Source organism: Papaver somniferum, chromosome 2 (genome assembly GCF_003573695.1).
Source record: "Papaver somniferum cultivar HN1 chromosome 2, ASM357369v1, whole genome shotgun sequence".
In the NCBI taxonomy this organism is placed as follows: Eukaryota; Viridiplantae; Streptophyta; class Magnoliopsida; order Ranunculales; family Papaveraceae; genus Papaver; species Papaver somniferum.
Genome location: NC_039359.1, coordinates 156,523,233 through 156,549,094, shown reverse-complemented (window position 1 = coordinate 156,549,094; position 25,862 = coordinate 156,523,233). Strand labels below are relative to the sequence as shown.

The 25,862-nt window shown below is 38.1% G+C and overlaps 2 protein-coding genes across 2 annotated transcripts; one reads left to right on the top strand and one right to left on the bottom strand.

The window, feature by feature from the left end:
* The first annotated feature begins 716 nt into the window (after positions 1-716).
* LOC113354166 (protein NUCLEAR FUSION DEFECTIVE 4-like) lies at positions 717-2,782 on the top strand. The gene has a single exon (XM_026597586.1). The coding sequence runs from the start codon at positions 910-912 to the stop codon at positions 2,596-2,598; it is 1,689 nt and encodes a 562-aa protein (XP_026453371.1). The 5' UTR covers positions 717-909; the 3' UTR covers positions 2,599-2,782.
* A 6,721-nt stretch (positions 2,783-9,503) lies between these two features.
* Positions 9,504-10,271, bottom strand: LOC113352306 (subtilisin-like protease SBT1.4). Its single transcript, XM_026596141.1, has one exon. The coding sequence runs from the start codon at positions 10,269-10,271 to the stop codon at positions 9,504-9,506; it is 768 nt and encodes a 255-aa protein (XP_026451926.1).
* Positions 10,272-25,862: the final 15,591 nt, after the last annotated feature.

Below are 25,862 nucleotides of genomic sequence, written 5' to 3'. Positions count from 1 at the left end.
CTCACATTGAAGGCGACAATAGCAAAGTTACCAAACCTATCAGCCAGACATTGTAATTGTGCAGTTTAAGTTTAATGTTGTAACTAAAAGGACTAACCGTAATTCATTGATAAGGCATGCTATTTGAAGCAAGATTGTTTGTTGAGTCGAGCTAATCCTTAAAGCTGCCAACAACAATCTAACAATGTCCCTTCTTTTTATCTTCAAGCATCATGTGCCATACCCAGCACATTATGTAAAGATAAAGGTTTAATGAATAAGAAAATATCTTCAAGCCAACTCCAAATGATTTGCATGAGATCACAATGCCAAGCCAATGTGTCTTAATCATGTCCACATATAAAGCTTTTCTCAATTTTTTATTTTTTTCCTTCCATTTTCTCATCATTGGCACAAAATAATATTAACAAAGCCCACCACCGAGCGTTCTGGGATTCACCACTGGCTTTTCACTATTTGCTTGCCTTCGAGAACTAAGACCAAGCACTATAGTGCACCTTGGCTTAGCGAATTTAGCTAAGCCAAGGGTAGGAAAATGAAGATGCAAGCGTTGTGTATCAAATTATTCAATTTTCGAAGAATGGCTAGGAGAAAAGTTTTTGACATTTTCTTTGTGTGTGTTTTCTATATATTCCATGTAAGCAATTATAAGATTATATGGAGAAACAATATCCAACAAATTTTCTGTTCTAATAATAAATACAACATCCTAGTTTTGTAAGTAGTAGGAAGCTCATAAGAGCGTTACTATTTGTTACTTCTTGCCAGACTAGTTGTTGGAATTTTCTTGGTGGGCATCACCAGAGCATCACAAAAGTAAGATTCAAGCCTTGATAGTAGACCTGTACGGTTTCTATCAGTTTTTTTCTTAGAAATTCTCATTGGGGTGGTCTGATAGTAGTACTAAGAATGGCAGGACAATCCAGAAAATGGGTGATATTAGTAGCGGCCATATGGATACAAGCATTTACAGGTACAAATTTTGATTTCTCGGCATATTCATCGAATTTGAAATCAGCCTTAGGCATTTCACAAGTTCAACTGAATTATTTAGCAACAGCTTCAGATCTTGGTAAGCTTTTTGGTTGGTCTTCTGGTTTAGCTCTTTTATATTTGCCCCTTTGGTCTGTTCTTTTCCTGGCTGCTTTTATGGGTTTCATTGGTTATGGTTTTCAATGGCTTCTTCTTCAGAATCTCATTTCTCTCCCTCATTTGGTTGTATTTCTGCTATGCTTGTTGTCTGGATGCAGTATATGTTGGTTCAATACAGTATGTTTTGTATTATGCAATCAAAATTTCCCCACAAGTAGAGCTTTGGCATTATCTCTTGCCATTAGTTATAATGGACTTAGTCCAGCAATTTACAATCTGGCTGCCGAAGCCATTTCCTCACCAGAATCTAGTATTTATCTAATTCTGAATGCTCTTTTTCCACTCATCACATCTTTTGCTGCTCTACTTCCAATCCTTCGTCAACCTCCATTGCAAGCCTCACCCCAAGACGCTGTTCGTCAAGATTACGTCTTATTTATTATTCTTAATATAATCGCTGTTTTTACTGGTATGTACCTTCTGATACTAAATTCGGTTACCACAATTCCTTCATCTGCGATGATAATCTTTGGTGGTGCACTTTTTTTCCTTGTTCTTCCCTTGTGCATCCCTGGAATTGTATATGCTCCTAATTGGGCTCTGGAGAATATTCATGCGAGTTCTCGTTTGCAAGGTTCAGAATTTAACCTTGTTGACATAGATGATCTCGAGCTTCGTAAAGAGTTACTCATCGGGCGAGAAGAGTATTACGAGAACACCATGAACGGGACTATGCAAAGTGAGGAAGAGAAAGAAGGGTTATCCTTTTATGAGAATCGGTTGTTGGTTCTTGGATACGAACACTCTGCCAGAGATCTAGTTAGCAGATTGGATTTTTGGTTATACTATGTTGCTTACTTTTGTGGAGGTACAATTGGGTTAGCATACAGTAATAATCTAGGCCAAATATCACAGTCCCTTGGGTTTGCTTCCAAAACTACTGAACTTCTTACGCTTTATTCGTCGTGCTCCTTCTTTGGTCGATTGCTCTCTGCTGCCCCTGACTTCTTTCCTGCGAAGCTGCATTTTGCAAGGACAGGGTGGTTGGCAATTGCACTCTTACCTACTCCAATCGCATTCTTTTTGCTCACTGCATTGAGTAGTGAGGGGGCATTGGAAGCTGGTACAGCCCTGATTGGGTTGAGCTCCGGTTTCATTTTTGCAGCTGCAGTGTCGGTTACTTCGGAGTTATTTGGATCTAACAGTTTGGGTGTCAACCATAATATATTGATCACAAACATCCCTATAGGTTCTCTTGCTTATGGATTACTTGCAGCAGTGGTTTATGACAGAAATATTAAATCATCGGGATTGTCGACTGACATGGAAACGGTTGATGGAGTATCGATTTGTATGGGAAGACAATGTTACGCGCAGACATTCTTGTGGTGGGGTGTTATCTCCTTGTTTGGCTTATTATCCAGTGGCATTCTTTTCGTGCGCACAAAACCCGCTTATGATCGTTTCGAAGAGAATAGGATTCTAACAACTGATAGTGTTTATTGAAGTGGGAAAATTAATCCTGTGGATCAGATCATCAACATGGTTTTCGAAAATTTTGCGGATACTTTTTGTCAGTATGTTACTGTAAATTGGCAGGATTTGTATTTTAAGTTGTTTTTTTTTTTACTCCCTTGTACAGTTCCTTTTCCTTCTTCTTTGATCATTGTTAGAAAAACCACTCTGTAGTTGGCCACTTGTATTAATCACGTTTGTTTGTATTAACCTAAGTTTTTTTTTCCTTTTTGATCCGTCAATAGGAAAAAATTCATTGAAAAAAGGTACTTAAAGGGTACATCAACCCAATAAATACAACCGACACAAAAAAGGAAACCGAATTTGGAATCGATCACCCAAAAAAGAACAAAGGATAAATAGCCAAATGAGAATAAGAAAAATAAATAAGCACCAAACGTCTCATAACCAACTCAAGACGGCCGATAGAAATACGAGTCCCATAAAACTATCACCATGTTAGCCGTCAAATCCAACATTTTAGTGCTTGACTCCGCCCAAAAATAAGCTTGAATCTTAATATATCGAATTAGACTTTCCAAGTTTCTCTTTTTATGATTGAAGATTTTAGAATTCCTTTCTTTCCAAATGCACCACCATATTGCAACCGGTAAGTTGTTCCATATACGGTCAAGTCTTTCATCACCCCAATCATGACTCCAAGTTTTTATAGTTACGGAGATATTACTATCATAATTCCATTGCATCCTTTGGAAAAATAATCCCACACTCTCTTTGTTCGTCAACAGTCATAAAACAAATGGGTACTTGTTTCATCTTCTTCTTCACAAAACCGGCACACCACATCCATGCCCCTTCTAATAAGCTTGTCGGTCGTCATCAACCTATCATGGTATAGAAGCCATAGAAAAAAGTTTACTTTGTAGGGATAATGACGACTCCAAATAATCTCACTTGGAAAGCTAATATCGCCTTGGTCACAAAGAGAATCAAACCCGCAATTAATCGTATAAGTGTCAACCGTATTGTTTCCATCCACCATCCACAATCTAGAATCTACCACTCCTTCTTGAATATTCACCACCTCTAGTAAAGAGTTTATGGAAGCAATCTCCCTCGTTATGGCTTGAGAATATCTACTTCGAGACATGAACTTCCATTTGATGTTGTTACTTGAAATCTCATATAACCTAGCCACCACTTTACCTTTTGTTCTTGAAGCTTCAAAGGATAATGTAAATCTATTGCATAAGACGGCATCTCCAATCCAAAAGTCTTCCCAAAATCTAATTTCATTTCCCCCGTCGATCTTATATTTCACATGTTTGTTTAAATCCTCGAGCTCGTTATAAATACCACAAACTACATCCCTTTGGTCCTTTCGGTTGAAGAGTTTCCTAACCGGTTGATGTTTTTTCAAATTTTTCCACAATTATCTTTCTCCAAAAAGCATCCTTTTTCCGTAACAAATCTCCACCACCACTTTTTGAGAAGCGCCGATTTCATGTATTTAGATTTCCGGATTCCAAGACCACCACCTTCTCTAGATTTTACAATTACAGATCGCCTGACATTTTGAATTCTTTTCTTGTTATAATCATCATCCCAAAGAAAATTCCTTACTATCTTATCAATCTCGTTTGTAATGGAGCATGGTGCAAGGAAGATTGATAAATAATAAATGGGCAAACTAGCCAAAACACTTTTTATGAAAGTCAACTTACCTCCTCTTGATATCGTTCTCCCGTTGCAAGAGAAAGTCTCGAATAACAAGATTCAATAATCTTCTCTCACTTTTGAGTGCCACTAACTTTATCACCCAAAGGAAGACCGAGATAAATACTTGGAAAATTTATCTCTTGCACCCCAACGTATTAGCAAATTCATCAATGTCTTCATCGAGAGATACTCCAAACAAACAACTTTTAGCAAAGTTGATTTTTAATCCCGAGGTTAACTCAACATATAAAAGTAAACACCGAAGAGAATCTACTTGTTCACGCTTTGCATCAAGAAAAATAATGGTATCATCAGCAAATTGGAGATGGTTAACTTTAGTTCCCTCGTTCTTCACCAAGAAACCCGAAATTTTACCAACTTCTTGTGCCTTACTCAACATATGACTCAAAAGCTCTCCAACAATGGTAAAAAGAAAATGAGAAAGAGGATCACCTTGACGAATACCCTTCTCACTATCAAAAAAACAATGAGTAGTACCATTCACAAGAACCGAAAATTTTGAATAAGATAAGCAATTCAATATCCAAGCACGCCAAACGCCTCCAAAGCCCATTTTAAATAAGACTTCATTTAAAAATTTCCAATTTACATTATCAAACGCCTTCTCAAAATCCAATTTGCACACTAACCCCGACAATTTTGGACGAAGTCTAGAATCCACACATTCATTTGCTATCAAAACTCCATCTAAAATTTGACGCCCTTTAATAAAGCTATATTGAGTAGGAGAGATTAAAATAGGAAGATATACCTTAAGACTCTCCGCTAAAACTTTGGAAATAATTTTGTAAATGCTTCCTATGAGGCTAATAGGCCAAAAATCCTTCACCTCCTCCACACCAATCTTCTTAGGAATTCACGTTATAAAGTTGTTTTTAAGAGAAGTATCCAGAATGTTGTTATCATGGAACTCTTGAAACACCTTCATCAAGTCTTCTTTAATGAATTCCCACCCAACAATATAAAATTTCATAGGAAATCCGTCCGGACCCGGAGCTCTATCCACTCCCAAATCATGAATCGATTTATTCACCCTTTTTTTCACTAAAAGGCCTCTCTAACCAAACTCTAGCATTCTCATCAATACTCTTTAAGCACATATTTTTAATTCTCGGTCTATGATTAGATACTTCCTTAAAATTTACCTCAAAGTGATTTGCAATGCCTTCTTTGATCTCATCTTTATTACCGGTCCATATACCATTGATGAGAAGATTATTGATGTTGTTTCTAGCTCTATTCCTTCTTAATATACGATGAAAATGGTTGGTATTTCTATCACCATCACGAATCGCGTTGACCCTAGATTTTTGACGAATGAAAATTTCCTTACGTCTATGAGCCTTTTCAAATTCAACTTTCACTGTCACGAGCATGTCCTCTTCCACCTGGTTAGAAGTCTATCATCACCAATATCATCCACAGCTTGCATCTTTTCAAGAGCCGCATCGAAAACCCGATCTACACTTCCAAAAACCTCTTTATTCCATATCTTCAATTTTTCTTTCAAGGCAATTAGTTTCTTTGAAAAACATGCGCTCGCGGTACCTATAAAAGAAAACGATTCCCACCATTCTTTCATCAAAGAAATGATGTTAGTATTTTCTAGCCATGATAATTGAAAACGAAAAGGATAAGCGCCCCAATCCGTCACACTAGAACACAATTCAATGGGAAAATGATCTGAAAAAGGTCTTGCATGCCGCCTAATGTTGAGATTTGGAAAATGCTCCTCCCAATTCAAGGAAAATAAGAACCGATCAATTCTACTTTTCTTTTTAGGCGGTCTACTCCATGTGTATTTAGCTCCGGAAATAGGCAAATCCACAAGCTCGAGATCATTGCATAATTCATCAAAACGTTTCATAGAGTTTGATCTCATACGACATCCCCTTCTTTCTCCCATCACTCTAATTTCATTTAAATCTCCATCAATGCACTAAGGAAAACCATCCCAATATCCATGCAAGGTAGCTAACTCCATACGAAATATTTTCTTTTCATTTCCATTACAAGGACCATAAGCACCGGTAAGAACCCATCTAAAGTCATCCTCCACATTGCGACAAGAAATACTAATTGTATAGATACCTTGTAGAAAATCAACCACTTCAATCATATTCGAGTTCCATATCAACAAAATATCCCCTGATCTTCCATACGAATTTAGAGAAATCCACTTACAAGGAGTTGCACCCCAACATTGACGTACTAAATGATCGGAGCAACTACTAAGCTTTGTTTCTTGAATCATAAGAATAGTAGGTTTCCAACGTTTAACAAGCCTCTTAAGTTTAGAGCGCTTATCCGGGTCGTTAAAGACCATTGACATTGCAGGATATGATGTTAAACATTAAAACAAATATATGCCCAAAAAATACCAACAAAAGCACGTACCAATTCATTTTCCATCCTCCTTTCCCACCTCGAGTTCATCTTTAAGAGCATTTGCGTGATTTATTAGAGTCTTGATAACCAAACGTGAACAATTAACTTCCTCACTTGTGAATACCACACCTGAATCACCCCCACTGTCCTTTAGTTTACCCAAAAAAACTTTCAAAGTGCTTTGCTAATCCACCCTCGATTACATTGTCATTTTGATCTTTGCTTAATTTTCTTCCACTACCACTAGTTGAATGCGAATCTTCTTCAATTTCTTTAGATTTCTCACCATCTCCTTTAGAGTTAAAGAGAACCACAGTTAACAGAGCTTGATGTGCTAGAAATAGCTTTTGCACGATCCACCATTTTTTTCTGAACGGTTTTTCGGGACCATGGTTATTTTGGGATCATGGTTTTATTTTGGGTAAAGACATTAGAAGTAAATCTAGGTCACCCATTATCTAGATATTTATATTAATAACTAAATTACTCCCTTGATTAATTTTTTGGTAATGATTAGTTAGTGTTAATAATAGTTAGTGTAATGATTACTAAAATGATTAAGTTAAAGATAATTAATGAGATTAAAAAATCAGATGGCTTTTTTTTTAAAAGAAGCAGAATTATTGAGAGAGTAAAGTTGGAGAAGATGAAGAAGGAAAACATGAAAAACAAAGGATTTTACCAACCACAACCGGAGGAAGAGTATTTGGGTACCCAGGTATGTTTAAAACTTAGATAATGTTGGTTGAATTGCTCCAAATTTTCAAAAAACTGTAAATTTTTAGGGTAGATTTGGGCTTGTTCGGTTACCTAATGTGAAGAACAGGTTACCGAACTCATCTGAAAGTGTAGTTCGGTTACCTTTTCCATATAGGTTACCGAACTCGTTCTTTAATGGAGGTTTTTAGTTGTTCGGTTACCTTTTCCATACACACAGGTTATCAAACTTTGTTTATAAGACTTACAGAGTAATGTTCGGTTGGTTCGCAAACTTTAACCCAACAACATATCTAACCGAACTCCACATGTATGCAATTAGTGAAGAGTTCGGTTTGTCAAGAATTTTTGCGAACAAACCGAACATAGTGGAACAAGTTCGGTTAAATTGAAACTCAACATAGTAGGCAAAATAACACAGTTCGGTTATATTGAAAAAAAAAATTCTTTTTGGAATATGAGTAGAGTTCGGTTACTAGATAGTTTTAGAAATTTTTGCGAACCAACCGAACAAGGTATGTAAAGTTCGGTTATATCATAACTCAACATAGTAGGAAAAATAACACAGTTCGGTTACATTTTTTTTTATTATGGGTAGAGTTCAGTTACTAACTAGTTTTAGAATTTTTTGCGAACCAACCGAACTCAGAGTTCGGTTATGAAAAATTAAATTCGTGATAACCGAAGTGTTGTTCGTGTTCTTGGTTTCAGAATGTTCGGTTACAAAACTAGTTTTTTTAAAACTATTCCTGAACGAACATGCCACTTTAACATCCATTTAAACCATATTTTGATGATTTCTACTCAATTTTCCTATCCAAAAACGAATTAAAAAGATTGATGGGTTTTTCAATCGAACGAGGAACGTCAAGGAAAGAGAGAAGAAGAAGAGAATAAACTTTTTTTCAAAACTAAAAATTTTCGATTGCTCTTTTGATTTTGATTTTGGTTAATAAATTCATTTAGATTAGATGTATATGATTAGATTTATATAGTTATTAAGTTAGTTTTAATTTAAATTAAAGTAAAGAGTAAATGGATATTTACCTAACTTTGGAACACCCCTTATAAGTATAAGGAGGTTGGCCCAATAAGATCATGTCTCCAAAAAAACCATGGTCCCTAAAAAATCGTTCTTGTAAATTATGTTGGCTACCATTCTCAAGCCCAAACCAGGAGGACATGATGAGGAATCCGCCTGACTCGGATTGGGCCCAACAGTATCGGTATTTAATTTATTGTTCAAATTTCTAATTACACAGCTTTACCTTTTATTGTTTGTCCTTTTATTCACCGAGTAGGAATACTTACAAAGTGGGATTTTCATAGGATTGGACAAATAGAATATTATTTTGTCTCGTTGTTACCGAAGTTTTAAGCCCTATAACTCCAAGAAGCTAGAGCCTAGAGCTCAACAAAAATACGAAGTAAATAAACTTCTATTTACCAAGAAACAGAAATCAAATACAACATCAGCAATCAATCAAAATGCAGAAATTAAACTAGTGGCAGAAGAATTAACAGCTGGAGCTGGCCACATTACAGCAACAGGACTGCGCACATGGCGCACCCCGTTGCTCCATTCGATTGCCCCAAACTCCATTTTAGTAGTATCAGGATCTTTTTTGCTCCAGCTTGTGAATGTGACTTTGTTAGAATACGGGCATCCAACTTAAAATTAATTGGCAATGAATGGAGAGGCCCTACGAGATTATAAACCGCAGGATCTTAGATTACCAAACAATGTGGGACTAATAATCTCAACACGCCCCCTCACCTGTAGCCTCGTTGGGTCTAACACGTAGACAATTAAATCGGGTGACGCGGAGTAAAGGCTCGGTCAAAGACTCGTCGCAAATAGCCTGCTCTGATACCATGTTAAAGTCTGCGGGCATCCAACTCAAAACCAATTGGCAATGAGTGGAGAGACCCTACGAGATTATAAACCGCAGGATCTTAGATTGCCCAAAAATGTGGAACTAATAATCTCAACAGACTTTATAAGACACCTTTTTGTTTATCGCGGTGAAGACAAGTAACTTTGGCGAGACAGTGATTTTAACAGAAGGTGGACTTATTACCTTTAATCCCTAGGTTGCCACTAGCAAGCTCCCAACATTAGTGACTACTCTCTTGTACGTAATAGAGTTATTGAATGACTTGAAAACAACCGAGAACGATGGGTAATTCAGATCGCCTGGACCTGCAGATAATTTATGCAACTCACAATCGACCTTCCTATCCTTGGTAAAGAGGGACATTTGTTTCTGACTGTGCCCCATGGAGCAGAGGAACGCGTCATAATCACTTGGCTGGATGTCGTATACCAAACCAGGGTGTGAGGCTTTGTTGGGGTCAACATGTCCAGCACCATGTTTGAATGGTGTTGAAACTTCTCCAGTCGCCTGATCAGTAATCGGTTTACCGGCCTTGTCTGAATTATAAGCTGTAGTCATAAGAGCAGACTTGACAGCAGCAGGAGTCCACTTAGGATGGGCCGCCCGAAGCATTGCAGCTATTCCACTCACGTGAGGGCAGGCCATCGAAGTACCGGAAATGAAATTGAATTTGACCCGCCTTTGATCGAATTCTAAACCTGATGGACTAGCATCTCCGGTCCATGCAGCCAAGATCTTAACACCCGGTGCGATAACGTCTGGTTTAAGAATTTCTGGTGTTATAAGGTTAGGACCACGACTAGAAAATGAAGCAACTTTAGGAGCTGAAGGTGAGGCACTAATCACAGTTCCTTTAAATGCCAAAGACGCCACTGGTTTTTGTTGTGCTTTATTTTGTTCTAATATATAATCAACAATACCGCCCACGTTGTTGTCGGTCACCTTAGCTCCTGGAATCATAGGTGATGCAGCACTTGTTGGAATATTTTCAACGCCGCTAACCAAAGGGGGGTCCTGGGGGGCATCGCCCCCCAGGCTGTGGGGGTCCAGGGGAGACCGCCCCTGGTGGGGGTTTCAAGGGGGCAACGCCCCCGGAAGAATTTTTTGAACTGACGGTTTTATTTGGCCGATAAAAGCCTGTTCGAAAATTTCGAATCCAAAAGACACCATTGATGTCTGTTGATGAAGGAACCTGACGGTTTTATAAATGTGCTTTTGTGGGATACTCTCTTAATAGTATCACCTACAGATTTATAAACCTTGACACTTTTGAGATTATAGAATCTGTAGATGTGGAATTCTTTGAGAACTTAAATAGGAACAGTTCTCAAATGCAACCCATGGAGAATCCATTGTTACCTGATCTAGAACCTATGGAGATTGATAACAATGATGAAAATCCCTCTCCTACTTATGACAATGATATTTCAGTGCCTACTGAAGATATCGAACCTAGAAGGAGTAAGAGAGGAAGGATTGAGAAAAAGCCTGATCCAAACTTTATTTATTACCTTGTAGAGGCAAATAAGAATAGAATTCTTAGTGTTAACCAGTATGTTATGCATACTGATGATGACCCTAAAACTTATGCTGAAGCCATGAGTTCTAGAGATGCAAATTTCTGGAAAGAAGCCATCAATGATGAAAAGCATTCGCTTTTGACTAACAGGACTTGGGTATTAGTAAATTTACCTCCTGGTGCTAAAGCAATAGGAAGTAAATGGATATTCAAGAGAAAGTTGAGAGCTGATGGTGAAGTTGATAAGTTTAAGGCAAGGCTAGTTGCCAAGGGTTATAAACAAAGACATGGTATTGATTACTTTGATACATATGCTCCTGTTGCACGCATCTCATCCATTCGTTGCTTGATTGCACTTGCTTCTATTCATAAGTTGGTTGTGCATCAAATGGATGTCAAAACTGCTTTTCTAAATGGGGATTTAGAAGAAGAGATATATATGGAACAACCTGAAGGTTTCATATTACCAGGCCAAGAGAAGAAAGTTTGCAAGTTAGTGAAATCTCTCTATGGTTTGAAGCAAGCCCCTATGCAATGGCATGAGAAGTTTGATAAAGTAGTTTTGTCATATGGGTTTGTGGTGAATGATGCGGACAAATGTATCTATAGTAAGCATGATAGTTCTGGTTGTGTGATTCTCTGTTTGTATGTTGATGATATGTTAATCTTTGGGTCTGACATATCTGTTATGGAAGAAACAAAGAAGTTTCTTAGTTCTAACTTTGATATGAAGGATTTAGGAGAGGCTGATGTAATCTTGGGAATTAAGATCCTAAGAAAGGGAGATGAGTTGGTTTTAACTCAATCTCATTATATTGAGAAATTTCTCAAGAAATATGGTCACTTTGATGACAATCCAGCACCTACTCCTTTAGACCATACTATCAAGTTAATGAAGAACACCGGCCGTACTCATGCTCAACTTGAGTATTCTAGTGTTATTGGGAGTCTTATGTACGCTATGCATTGCACAAGACCGGACATAGCCCAAGCCGTGGGAATATTATGTCGTTTCTCAAGTAATCCAGGATATGAACACTGGAAAGCAGTTTCAAGAGTTATGGCTTACTTGAAAGGAACAATAAATTTTGGTTTGCATTACCAAGGCTATCCCGCTGCACTAGAGGGGTACAGCGATGCTAACTGGAACAATGTAGAATCAAATTCCAAGTCAACTTCTGGATGGAATTTTACATTAGGGGGTGCTGCTGTGTCTTGGAGTTCCAAGAAGCAGACTTGTATCTCTGATTCAACAATGTTGTCATAATTGATAGCTTTAACTGATGCATGTAAGGAGGCAGATTGGCTTAGAAACCTACTTATGGAAATTCCTTTTTGGAAGAAGCCAACTCCGGCGGTCTTGATTAATTGTGATAATCAAGCTACAATCTATAATGTCTCTAATAAGACTTATAATGGAAAGTCTAGACATGCAAGTCTTAGACACTACATGGTTAGGCAACTACTCAAGAGGGGAGTAGTTACGGTTAACTTTATTGAATCAAAGAGAAATTTGGCAGACCCATTTACGAAAAGTCTACCAAGTTCAGTGGTTTCAATAAAAAGGAAAGAAATGGGACTAAGGTCTGTGAAGGAAGTTTGATCTCCCATAGCAGAACCCCAACCTATGTTTTGAAAAGGATAAACAAGGTTCAATGTGGTACCAACAAGTTATGGATGTGGATTATGGAGCACTAATATAAAAACTTCCCATTTCTTATTAGTGCTGGTTTCTGCAAGAAAATAGGATGGATGTAAATCCTTAATGAGTCTATGATTAGTAAAAGGTGTATCGCAGAAACACCTTCGAGACTTACCTATATGAGTATGGAAATAAGGCCGTTTCCTAAGAGAAGAAGACCGTTCTCTAAAGAAGACTCATGAACAAGGATATAAGCACATGGCCATTAACGTGCTTGGCTACAGAACACATGATTTTATGAAATCAATATGTGTGGAGACTCCGGTTTTATCATAAGGGGTACTTGGTTCAAGACTGGTTTCACCATAGAACCTAGATAAGGCTTTGAGTTTCTTACACTAAGTGAAGGTTCAAATCCAAAAGATACCTATCATTTATGTGTTGATTTCAACGATGATGCTTAGTCTCAATTGTGCTTGAACTACGTTGGCTTGATCCCACTCGGGTACGTAGGCAGTCACTTCGGTGATGCAGTCACTCTGATTTAAAAGTTTTAACTTTGTTTTATGGTTTTTGAAAATAGGGGGAGAATGTTGGAATATTTTCAACGCCGCTAACCAAAGGGGGGTCCTGGGGGGCATCGCCGATAAAAGCCTGTTCGAAAATTTCGAATCCAAAAGACACCATTGATGTCTGTTTATGAAGGAACCTGACGTTTCGTGAATAGAAACCTGTTGGCGAATAAAAACCTATTCCCAACAGGTGCAAAACCCTTTATAAATAGCTTCTCCCAGTTTCGTTTAACATATAAGAAAAATCAATCTGTTTTCTCTGTTTCAAAAAAAGCATCATCAGAAATCAGAAATCTCTTTGTGTGTTCTTGATTGAATCAAGGGGTACAAACCTTGAATTCAGTTTTCGTTGCAGGGCTTTCATTGTATCCTGAAGGCAATATTTCGCATACCTGTTGTAATCGCCAATTGTTATTGGGAGGGTAGAAATATTTGTCTAAAAGAAATTTATACAAGCCTTGAAAGTTTTGGAGTGCAACACTTTCTTCTCTGATTCATTCATCCTTTGTGAAACCCAATTTTTTCCAACAGTTTTTAGACAAATATCTTCTGGCAATGGAGGGTGAATCTTCGAATTCGAATGCTACTGCTCAATCTCTGCAAGTGATGAACCAAACCTTTACTCGATTGGAACGTTTTGATGGTGAAGGTTTTACCCGTTGGCAAGAGACTGTGAAGTTTTTCCTGATCACCATCAAGTTGTGGTAAATACTTGAAGATGGATTGGAGGAAATTCCTGCTGCAACTGACAATGACACTGAGGAATTGAAGGCTAGACGAAAGCAGCGTCAGGAAGATGATTTCATGTGTCGTGGTCATATTTTGAATGCTCTGGACAAACATGTGTACAATGCACATCGGAGTATTGGGACTGCAAAGGGATTGTGGACTGCGCTTGACAACAAATACAAGATTTCTGAAGCAAGCAACAAGAAATTCCTGATTTGCAATTTCATGGATTTTAAGATGGTTGACAGTAAGTCAATCATTGCCCAGGTCAGTGAACTTTTACTCATAGTTAATCATCTTAAGGATGCTGGAATTGATCTTGTTTCTGCGTTTGTTGTTGGGGTTATTATTTCTCGTCTCCCCCCTTCTTGGAATGGTTATAAGAAGAAACTTAAGCATGCTGAGACTGACTATGATTTAGAGGCCTTACAACGTCATTTTCGCATAGAAGAGGACTCTCGTAAGCGAGAACTTAAGGATAGTCCACATTCTGAAAACCATTCTAAGGTGAATAGCGTAGAAGAATCTAAAACACCGAATTCCTTGAAACCTAAGAATGATACTCAGTTTAAGAAGCATCCCAACAAGAAGAGTAAGAAGAAGGGCGCTGTCGGCCCTTGCTACTTCTGTGACAAACCCGACCATTTTTCTCGTGACTGTCGTCTCAAAAAGAAACAACAGCAGAACCAGAAAAAGGAAGCAAATATGGTCGATGACAAACTTGTGATCGTGGTGCAAGCCGCCAATGCTGTTGCTGAAACTGGGGGTGGTTTCAAGGGGGCAACGCCCCCGGAAGAATTTTTTGAACTGACGGTTTTATTTGGCCGATAAAAGCCTGTTCGAAAATTTCGAATCCAAAAGACACCATTGATGTCTGTTGATGAAGGAACCTGACGTTTCGTGAATAGAAACCTGTTGGCGAATAAAAACCTATTCCCAACAGGTGCAAAACCCTTTATAAATAGCTTCTCCCAGTTTCGTTTAACATATAAGAAAAATCAATCTGTTTTCTCTGTTTCAAAAAGCATCATCAGAAATCAGAAATCTCTTTGTGTGTTCTTGATTGAATCAAGGGGTACAAACCTTGAATTCAGTTTTCGTTGCAGGGCTTTCATTGTATCCTGAAGGCAATATTTCGCATACCTGTTGTAATCGCCAATTGTTATTGGGAGTGTAGAAATATTTGTCTAAAAGAAATTTATACAAGCCTTGAAAGTTTTGGAGTGCAACACTTTCTTCTCTGATTCATTCATCCTTTGTGAAACCCAATTTTTTTCCAACAGTTTTTAGACAAATATCTTCTGGCAATGGAGGGTGAATCTTCGAATTCGAATGCTACTGCTCAATCTCTGCAAGTGATGAACCAAACCTTTACTCGATTGGAACGTTTTGATGGTGAAGGTTTTACCTGTTGGCAAGAGACTGTGAAGTTTTTCCTGATCACCATCAAGTTGTGGTACATACTTGAAGATGGATTGGAGGAAATTCCTGCTGCAACTGACAATGACACTGAGGAATTGAAGGCTAGACGAAAGCAGCGTCAGGAAGATGATTTCATGTGTCGTGGTCATATTTTGAATGCTCTGGACAAACATGTGTACAATGCACATCGGAGTATTGGGACTGCAAAGGGATTGTGGACTGCGCTTGACAACAAATACAAGATTTCTGAAGCAAGCAACAAGAAATTCCTGATTTGCAATTTCATGGATTTTAAGATGGTTGACAGTAAGTCAATCATTGCCCAGGTCAGTGAACTTTTACTCATAGTTAATCATCTTAAGGATGCTGGAATTGATCTTGTTTCTGCGTTTGTTGTTGGGGTTATTATTTCTCGTCTCCCCCTTTCTTGGAATGGTTATAAGAAGAAACTTAAGCATGCTGAGACTGACTATGATTTAGAGGCCTTACAACGTCATCTTCGCATAGAAGAGGACTCTCGTAAGCGAGAACTTAAGGATAGTCCACATTCTGAAAACCATTCTAAGGTGAATAGCGTAGAAGAATCTAAAACACCGAATTCCTTGAAACCTAAGAATGATACTCAGTTTAAGAAGCATCCCAACAAGAAGAGTAAGAAGAAGGGCGCTGTCGGCCCTTGCTACTTCTGTGACAAACCCGGCCATTTTGCTCGTGACTGTCGTCTCAAAAAGAAACAACAGCAGAACCAGAAAAAGGAGGCAAATATGGTCGATGACAAACTTGTGATCGTGGTGCAAGCCGCCAATGCTGTTGCTGAAACTGGGGGTGGATGGTGGTACGACAATGGTGCAACCATCCATATCTGTAAGGATAGAAATCTTTACAAGACATACGAACCGGTTAATGGAGAAGGAAACGATGTTGTCTCCGCAAACGGTCAACGCAGCAAAGTTATTGGGAAAGGCACTGTTGAACTCTCGTTTACTTCGGGAAAGACTGTGACTCTTACTAATGTTTTACATGTCCCTGACATCGTGAAGAACCTTGTTTCCGGCGACCTTGTTATGAAGGCTGGATTCAAGACGACCTATGAGTCTAATAAGTTTGTGTTGTCCAAAAATGGTGTGTTTGTTGGACAAGGATATGCTTGTAATGGGATGATTAAGCTTAATTTAATAAATAATGGTTCTGCTTATATTGTTGACTCTGTTAATTTATGGCATGGTAGATTAGGGCATGTGAATTATGGTTCTCTTAGAAACATGAATCGATTAGGCTTGATTTCTGATTGCAATTTTGATCATGCTTCTAAATGTGAAATATGTGTGCAAGCAAAGATAACTAGAATTTCCCATAAGTCTGTAGTACGAAATTCTTCCTTACTTGAATTAGTACATAGTGATGTGGGTGATTTGCATGGTTCTGCCACTCGTGGTGGAAATAAGTATTATGTCACTTTTATAGAAGATAGTAATAGATATGCTTATACATATTTAATGAAATCTAAGGATGAAGTCTTTGATAAATTTAGGATTTATAAAGCAGAAGTAGAGACACAATTAGAGCACAAAATTAAGATTTTACGTTCTGATCGTGGTGGTGAATACTTTCCTACTGAATTTAATTCCTTTTGTCAAGAGCATGGTTTAGTTCATCAACGTACTGCACCTTACACACCTCAACAAAATGGTATGGCTGAAAGGAAAAATAGAACTTTGATTGATATGGTTAATTGCATGCTTATAAGTTCTGGTTTGCCTAATTCTTTGTGGGGTGAAGCTATGTTGTCTGCATGTTATATTTTTAATAGAATTCCTTTGAAAAAGAAGAGTGTTTCTCCTTATGAGTTGTGGTTTAAGAGGAAACCAAACTTGAGAAGACTTAAAGTCTGGGGTTGTTTAGCATATGTTCGAAAGCCTGATCCCAAAAGACCAAAGTTGGGAAACAGGGCTTATAAATGTGCTTTTGTGGGATACTCTCTTAATAGTATCACCTACAGATTTATAAACCTTGACACTTTTGAGATTATAGAATCTGTAGATGTGGAATTCTTTGAGAACTTAAATAGGAACAGTTCTCAAATGCAACCCATGGAGAATCCATTGTTACCTGATCTAGAACCTATGGAGATTGATAACAATGATGAAAATCTCTCTCCTACTCATGACAATGATATTTCAGTGCCTACTGAAGATATCGAACCTAGAAGGAGTAAGAGAGGAAGGATTGAGAAAAAGCCTGATCCAAACTTTATTTATTACCTTGTAGAGGCAAATAAGAATAGAATTCTTAGTGTTAACCAGTATGTTATGCATACTGATGATGACCCTAAAACTTATGCTGAAGCCATGAGTTCTAGAGATGCAAATTTCTGGAAAGAAGCCATCAATGATGAAAAGCATTCGCTTTTGACTAACGGGACTTGGGTATTAGTAAATTTACCTCCTGGTGCTAAAGCAATAGGAAGTAAATGGATATTCAAGAGAAAGTTGAGAGCTGATGGTGAAGTTGATAAGTTTAAGGCAAGGCTAGTTGCCAAGGGTTATAAACAAAGACATGGTATTGATTACTTTGATACATATGCTCTTGTTGCCCGCATCTCATCCATTCGTTGCTTGATTGCACTTGCTTCTATTCATAAGTTGGTTGTGCATCAAATGGATGTCAAAACTGCTTTTCTAAATGGGGATTTAGAAGAAGAGATATATATGGAACAACCTGAAGGTTTCATATCACCAGGCCAAGAGAAGAAAGTTTGCAAGTTAGTGAAATCTCTCTATGGTTTGAAGCAAGCCCCTATGCAATGGCATGAGAAGTTTGATAAAGTAGTTTTGTCATATGGTTTTGTGGTGAATGATGCGGACAAATGTATCTATAGTAAGCATGATAGTTCTTGTTGTGTGATTCTCTGTTTGTATGTTGATGATATGTTAATCTTTGGGTCTGACATATCTGTTGTGGAAGAAACAAAGAAGTTTCTTAGTTCTAACTTTGATATGAAGGATTTAGGAGAGGCTGATGTAATCTTGGGAATTAAGATCCTAAGAAAGGGAGATGAGTTGGTTTTAACTCAATCTCATTATATTGAGAAATTTCTCAAGAAATATGGTCACTTTGATGACAATCCAGCACCTACTCCTTTAGACCATACTATCAAGTTAATGAAGAACACCGGCCGTACTCATGCTCAACTTGAGTATTCTAGTGTTATTGGGAGTCTTATGTACGCTATGCATTGCACAAGACCGGACATAGCCCAAGCCGTGGGAATATTATGTCGTTTCTCAAGTAATCCAGGATATGAACACTGGAAAGCAGTTTCAAGAGTTATGGCTTACTTGAAAGGAACAATAAATTTTGGTTTGCATTACCAAGGCTATCCCGCTGCACTAGAGGGGTACATCGATGCTAACTGGAACAATGTAGAATCAAATTCCAAGTCAACTTCTGGATGGATTTTTACATTAGGGGGTGCTGCTGTGTCTTGGAGTTCCAAGAAGCAGACTTGTATTTCTGATTCAACAATGTTGTCAGAATTGATAGCTTTAACTGATGCATGTAAGGAGGCAGATTGGCTTAGAAACCTACTTATGGAAATTCCTTTTTGGAAGAAGCCAACTCCGGCGGTCTTGATTAATTGTGATAATCAAGCTACAATCTATAATGTCTCTAATAAGACTTATAATGGAAAGTCTAGACATGCAAGTCTTAGACACTACATGGTTAGGCAACTACTCAAGAGGGGAGTAGTTACGGTTAACTTTATTGAATCAAAGAGGAATTTGGCAGACCCATTTACGAAAAGTCTACCAAGTTCAGTGGTTTCAATAAAAAGGAAAGAAATGGGACTAAGGTCTGTGAAGGAAGTTTGATCTCCCATAGCAGAAACCCAACCTATGTTTTGAAAAGGATAAACAAGGTTCAATGTGGTACCAACAAGTTATGGATGTGGATTATGGAGCACTAATATAAAAAACTTCCCATTTCTTATTAGTGCTGGTTTCTGCAAGAAAATAGGATGGATGTAAATCCTTAATGAGTCTATGATTAGTAAAAGGTGTATCGCAGAAACACCTTCGAGACTTACCTATATGAGTATGGAAATAAGGCCGTTTCCTTAGAGAAGAAGACCGTTCTCTAAAGAAGACTCATGAACAAGGATATAAGCACATGGCCATTAACGTGCTTGGCTACAGAACACATGATTTTATGAAATCAATATGTGTGGAGACTCCGGTTTTATCATAAGGGGTACTTGGTTCAAGACTGGTTTCACCATAGAACCTCGATAAGGCTTTGAGTTTCTTACACTAAGTGAAGGTTCAAATCCAAAAAATACCTATCATTTATGTGTTGATTTCAACGATGATGCTTAGTCTCAATTGTGCTTGAACTACGTTGGCTTGATCCCACTCGGGTACGTAGGCAGTCACTTCGGTGATGCAGTCACTCTGATTTAAAAGTTTTAACTTTGTTTTATGGTTTTTGAAAATAGGGGGAGAATGTTGGAATATTTTCAACGCCGCTAACCAAAGGGGGGTCCTGGGGGGCATCGCCCCCCAGGCTGTGGTCGATAAAAGCCTGAAGGTTTTATTTGGCCGATAAAAGCCTGTTCGAAAATTTCGAATCCAAAAGACACCATTGATGTCTGTTGATGAAGGAACCTGACGTTTCGTGAATAGAAACCTGTTGGCGAATAAAAACCTATTCCCAACAGGTGCAAAACCCTTTATAAATAGCTTCTCCCAGTTTCGTTTAACATATAAGAAAAATCAATTTGTTTTCTCTTTTTCAAAAAGCATCATCAGAAATCAGAAATCTCTTTGTGTGTTCTTGATTGAATCAAGGGGTACAAACCTTGAATTCAGTTTTCGTTGCAGGGCTTTCATTGTATCCTGAAGGCAATATTTCGCATACCTGTTGTAATCGCCAATTGTTATTGGGAGGGTAGAAATATTTGTCTAAAAGAAATTTATACAAGCCTTGAAAGTTTTGGAGTGCAACACTTTCTTCTCTGTGTCATTCATCCTTTGTGAAACCCTATTTTTTCCAACAGTTTTTAGACAAATAATTTCTGGCAATGGAGGGTGAATCTTCGAATTCGAATGCTACTGCTCAATCTCTGCAAGTGATGAACCAAACCTTTACTCGATTGGAACGTTTTGATGGTGAAGGTTTTACCCGTTGGCAAGAGACTGTGAAGTTTTTCCTGATCACCATCAAGTTGTGGTACATACTTGAAGATGGATTGGAGGAAATTCCTGCTGCAACTGACAATGACACTGAGGAATTGAAGGCTAGACGAAAGCAGCGTCAGGAAGATGATTTCATGTGTCGTGGTCATATTTTGAATGCTCTGGACAAACATGTGTACAATGCACATCGGAGTATTGGGACTGCAAAGGGATTGTGGACTGTGCTTGACAACAAATACAAGATTTCTGAAGCAAGCAACAAGAAATTCCTGATTTGCAATTTCATGGATTTTAAGATGGTTGACAGTAAGTCAATCATTGCCCAGGTCAGTGAACTTTTACTCATAGTTAATCATCTTAAGGATGCTGGAATTGATCTTGTTTCTGCGTTTGTTGTTGGGGTTATTATTTCTCGTCTCCCCCCTTCTTGGAATGGTTATAAGAAGAAACTTAAGCATGCTGAGACTTACTATGATTTAGAGGCCTTACAACGTCATCTTCGCATAGAAGAGGACTCTCGTAAGCGAGAACTTAAGGATAGTCCACATTCTGAAAACCATTCTAAGGTGAATAGCGTAGAAGAATCTAAAACACCGAATTCCTTGAAACCTAAGAATGATACTCAATTTAAGAAGCATCCCAACAAGAAGAGTAAGAAGAAGGGCGCTGGCGGCCCTTGCTACTTCTGTGACAAACCCGGCCATTTTGCTCGTGATTGTCGTCTCAAAAAGAAACAACAGCAGAACCAGAAAAAGGAGGCAAATATGGTCGATGACAAACTTGTGATCGTGGTGCAAGCCGCCAATGCTGTTGCTGAAACTGGGGGTGGATGGTGGTACGACAATGGTGCAACCATCCATATCTGTAAGGATAGAAATCTTTACAAGACATACGAACCGGTTAGTGGAGAAGGAAACGATGTTGTCTCCGCAAACGGTCAACGCAACAAAGTTATTGGGAAAGGCACTGTTGAACTCTCGTTTACTTCGGGAAAGACTGTGACTCTTACTAATGTTTTACATGTCCCTGACATCGTGAAGAACCTTGTTTCCGGCGACCTTGTTATGAAGGCTGGATTCAAGACGACCTATGAGTCTAATAAGTTTGTGTTGTCCAAAAATGGTGTGTTTGTTGGACAAGGATATGCTTGTAATGGGATGATTAAGCTTAATTTAATAAATAATGGTTCTGCTTATATTGTTGACTCTGTTAATTTATGGCACGGTAGATTAGGGCATGTGAATTATGGTTCTCTTAGAAACATGAATCGATTAGGCTTGATTTCTGATTGCAATTTTGATCATGCTTCTAAATGTGAAATATGTGTGCAAGCAAAGATAACTAGAATTTCCCATAAGTCTGTAGTACGAAATTCTTCCTTACTTGAATTAGTACATAGTGATGTGGGTGATTTGCATGGTTCTGCCACTCGTGGTGGAAATAAGTATTATGTCACTTTTATAGAAGATAGTACTAGATATGCTTATACATATTTAATGAAATCTAAGTATGAAGTCTTTGATAAATTTAGGATTTATAAAGCAGAAGTAGAGACACAATTAGAGCACAAAATTAAGATTTTACGTTCTGATCGTGGTGGTGAATACTTTCCTACTGAATTTAATTCCTTTTGTCAAGAGCATGGTTTAGTTCATCAACGTACTGCACCTTACACACCTCAACAAAATGGTATGGCTGAAAGGAAAAATAGAACTTTGATTGATATGGTTAATTGCATGCTTATAAGTTCTGGTTTGCCTAATTCTTTGTGGGGTGAAGCTATGTTGTCTGCATGTTATATTTTGAATAGAATTCCTTTGAAAAAGAAGAGTGTTTCTCCTTATTAGTTGTGGTTTAAGAGGAAACCAAACTTGAGAAGACTTAAAGTCTGGGGTTGTTTAGCATATGTTCGAAAGCCTGATCCCAAAAGACCAAAGTTGGGAAACAGGGCTTATAAATGTGCTTTTGTGGGATACTCTCTTAATAGTATCACCTACAGATTTATAAACCTTGACACTTTTGAGATTATAGAATCTGTAGATGTGGAATTCTTTGAGAACTTAAATAGGAACAGTTCTCAAATGCAACCCATGGAGAATCCATTGTTACCTGATCTAGAACCTATGGAGATTGATAACAATGATGAAAATCCCTCTCCTACTTATGACAATGATATTTCAGTGCCTACTGAAGATATCGAACCTAGAAGGAGTAAGAGAGGAAGGATTGAGAAAAAGCCTGATCCAAACTTTATTTATTACCTTGTAGAGGCAAATAAGAATAGAATTCTTACTGTTAACCAGTATGTTATGCATACTGATGATGACCCTAAAACTTATGCTGAAGCCATGAGTTCTAGAGATGCAAATTTCTGGAAAGAAGCCATCAATGATGAAAAGCATTCGCTTTTGACTAACGGGACTTGGGTATTAGTAAATTTACCTCCTAGTGCTAAAGCAATAGGAAGTAAATGGATATTCAAGAGAAAGTTGAGAGCTGATGGTGAAGTTGATAAGTTTAAGGCAAGGCTAGTTGCCAAGGGTTATAAACAAAGACATGGTATTGATTACTTTGATACATATGCTCCTATTGCACGCATCTCATCCATTCGTTGCTTGATTGCACTTGCTTCTATTCATAAGTTGGTTGTGCATCAAATGGATGTCAAAACTGCTTTTCTAAATGGGGATTTAGAAGAAGAGATATATATGGAACAACCTGAAGGTTTCATATTACCAGGCCAAGAGAAGAAAGTTTGTAAGTTAGTGAAATCTCTCTATGGTTTGAAGCAAGCCCCTATGCAATGGCATGAGAAGTTTGATAAAGTAGTTTTGTCATATGGGTTTGTGGTGAATGATGCGTACAAATGTATCTATAGTAAGCATGATAGTTCTGGTTGTGTGATTCTCTGTTTGTATGTTGATGATATGTTAATCTTTGGGTCTGACATATCTGTTGTGGAAGAAACAAAGAAGTTTCTTAGTTCTAACTTTGATATGAAGGATTTAGGAGAGGCTGATGTAATCTTGGGAATTAAGATCCTAAGAAAGGGAGATGAGTTGGTTTTAACTCAATCTCATTATATTGAGAAATTTCTCAAGAAATATGGTCACTTTGATGACAATCCAGCACCTACTCCTTTAGACCATACTATCAAGTTAATGAAGAACACCGGCCGTACTCATGCTCAACTTGAGTATTCTAGTGTTATTGTGAGTCTTATGTACGCTATGCATTGCACAAGACCGGACATAGCCCAAGCCGTGGGAATATTATGTCGTTTCTCAAGTAATCCAGGATATGAACACTGGAAAGCAGTTTCAAGAGTTATGGCTTACTTGAAAGGAACAATAAATTTTGGTTTGCATTACCAAGGCTATCCCGCTGCACTAGAGGGGTACAGCGATGCTAACTGGAACAATGTAGAATCAAATTCCAAGTCAACTTATGGATGGATTTTTACATTAGGGGGTGCTGCTGTGTCTTGGAGTTCCAAGAAGCAGACTTGTATCTCTGATTCAACAATGTTGTCAGAATTGATAGCTTTAACTGATGCATGTAAGGAGGCAGATTGGCTTAGAAACCTACTTATGGAAATTCCTTTTTGGAAGAAGCCAACTCCGGCGGTCTTGATTAATTGTGATAATCAAGCTACAATCTATAATGTCTCTAATAAGACTTATAATGGAAAGTCTAGACATGCAAGTCTTAGACACTACATGGTTAGGCAACTACTCAAGAGGGGAGTAGTTACGGTTAACTTTATTGAATCAAAGAGAAATTTGGCAGACCCATTTACGAAAAGTCTACCAAGTTCAGTGGTTTCAATAAAAAGGAAAGAAATGGGACTAAGGTCTGTGAAGGAAGTTTGATCTCCCATAGCAGAAACCCAACCTATGTTTTGAAAAGGATAAACAAGGTTCAATGTGGTACCAACAAGTTATGGATGTGGATTATGGAGCACTAATATAAAAACTTCCCATTTCTTATTAGTGCTGGTTTCTGAAAGAAAATAGGATGGATGTAAATCCTTAATGAGTCTATGATTAGTAAAAGGTGTATCGCAGAAACACCTTCGAGACTTACCTATATGAGTATGGAAATAAGGCCGTTTCCTAAGAGAAGAAGACCGTTCTCTAAAGAAGACTCATGAACAAGGATATAAGCACATGGCCATTAACGTGCTTGGCTACAGAACACATGATTTTATGAAATCAATATGTGTGGAGACTCCGGTTTTATCATAAGGGGTACTTGGTTCAAGACTGGTTTCACCATAGAACCTCGATAAGGCTTTGAGTTTCTTACACTAAGTGAAGGTTCAAATCCAAAAGATACCTATCATTTATGTGTTGATTTCAACGATGATGCTTAGTCTCAATTGTGCTTGAACTACGTTGGCTTGATCCCACTCGGGTACGTAGGCAGTCACTTCGGTGATGCAGTCACTCTGATTTAAAAGTTTTAACTTTGTTTTATGGTTTTTGAAAATAGGGGGGCTGTGGTCGACCTGACAGGTCAGGTCGTGGGGGTCCAGGGGAGACCGCCCCTGGTGGGGGTTTCAAGGGGGCAACGCCCCCGGAAGAATTTTTTGAACTGACGGTTTTATTTGGCCGATAAAAGCCTGTTCGAAAATTTCGAATCCAAAAGAAACCATTGATGTCTGTTGATGAAGGAACCCGACGTTTCGTGAATAGAAACCTGTTGGCGAATAAAAACCTATTCCCAACAGGTGCAAAACCCTTTATAAATAGCTTCTCCCAGTTTCGTTTAAACATATAAGAAAAATCAATCTGTTTTCTCTGTTTCAAAAAGCATCATCAGAAATCAGAAATCTCTTTGTGTGTTCTTGATTGAATCAAGGGGTACAAACCTTGAATTCAGTTTTCGTTGCAGGGCTTTCATTGTATCCTGAAGGCAATATTTCGCATACCTGTTGTAATCGCCAATTGTTATTGGGAGGGTAGAAATATTTGTCTAAAAGAAATTTATACAAGCCTTGAAAGTTTTGGAGTGCAACACTTTCTTCTCTGATTCATTCATCCTTTGTGAAACCCAATTTTTTTCCAACAGTTTTTTAGACAAATATCTTCTGGCAATGGAGGGTGAATCTTCGAATTCGAATGCTACTGCTCAATCTCTGCAAGTGATGAAGCAAACCTTTACTCGATTGGAACGTTTTGATGGTGAAGGTTTTACCCGTTGGCAAGAGACTGTGAAGTTTTTCCTGATCACCATCAAGTTGTGGTACATACTTGAAGATGGATTGGAGGAAATTCCTGCTGCAACTGACAATGACACTGAGGAATTGAAGGCTAGACGAAAGCAGCGTCAGGAAGATGATTTCATGTGTCGTGGTCATATTTTGAATGCTCTGGACAAACATGTGTACAATGCACATCGGAGTATTGGGACTGCAAAGGGATTGTGGACTGCGCTTGACAACAAATACAAGATTTCTGAAGCAAGCAA

Coding starts and splice junctions, on each gene's coding strand:
- LOC113354166 (XM_026597586.1), top strand. CDS start 910: ATGGCAGGACAATCCAGAAAATGGGTGATATTAGTAGCGGCCATATGG.
- LOC113352306 (XM_026596141.1), bottom strand. CDS start 10,271: ATGATTCCAGGAGCTAAGGTGACCGACAACAACGTGGGCGGTATTGTT.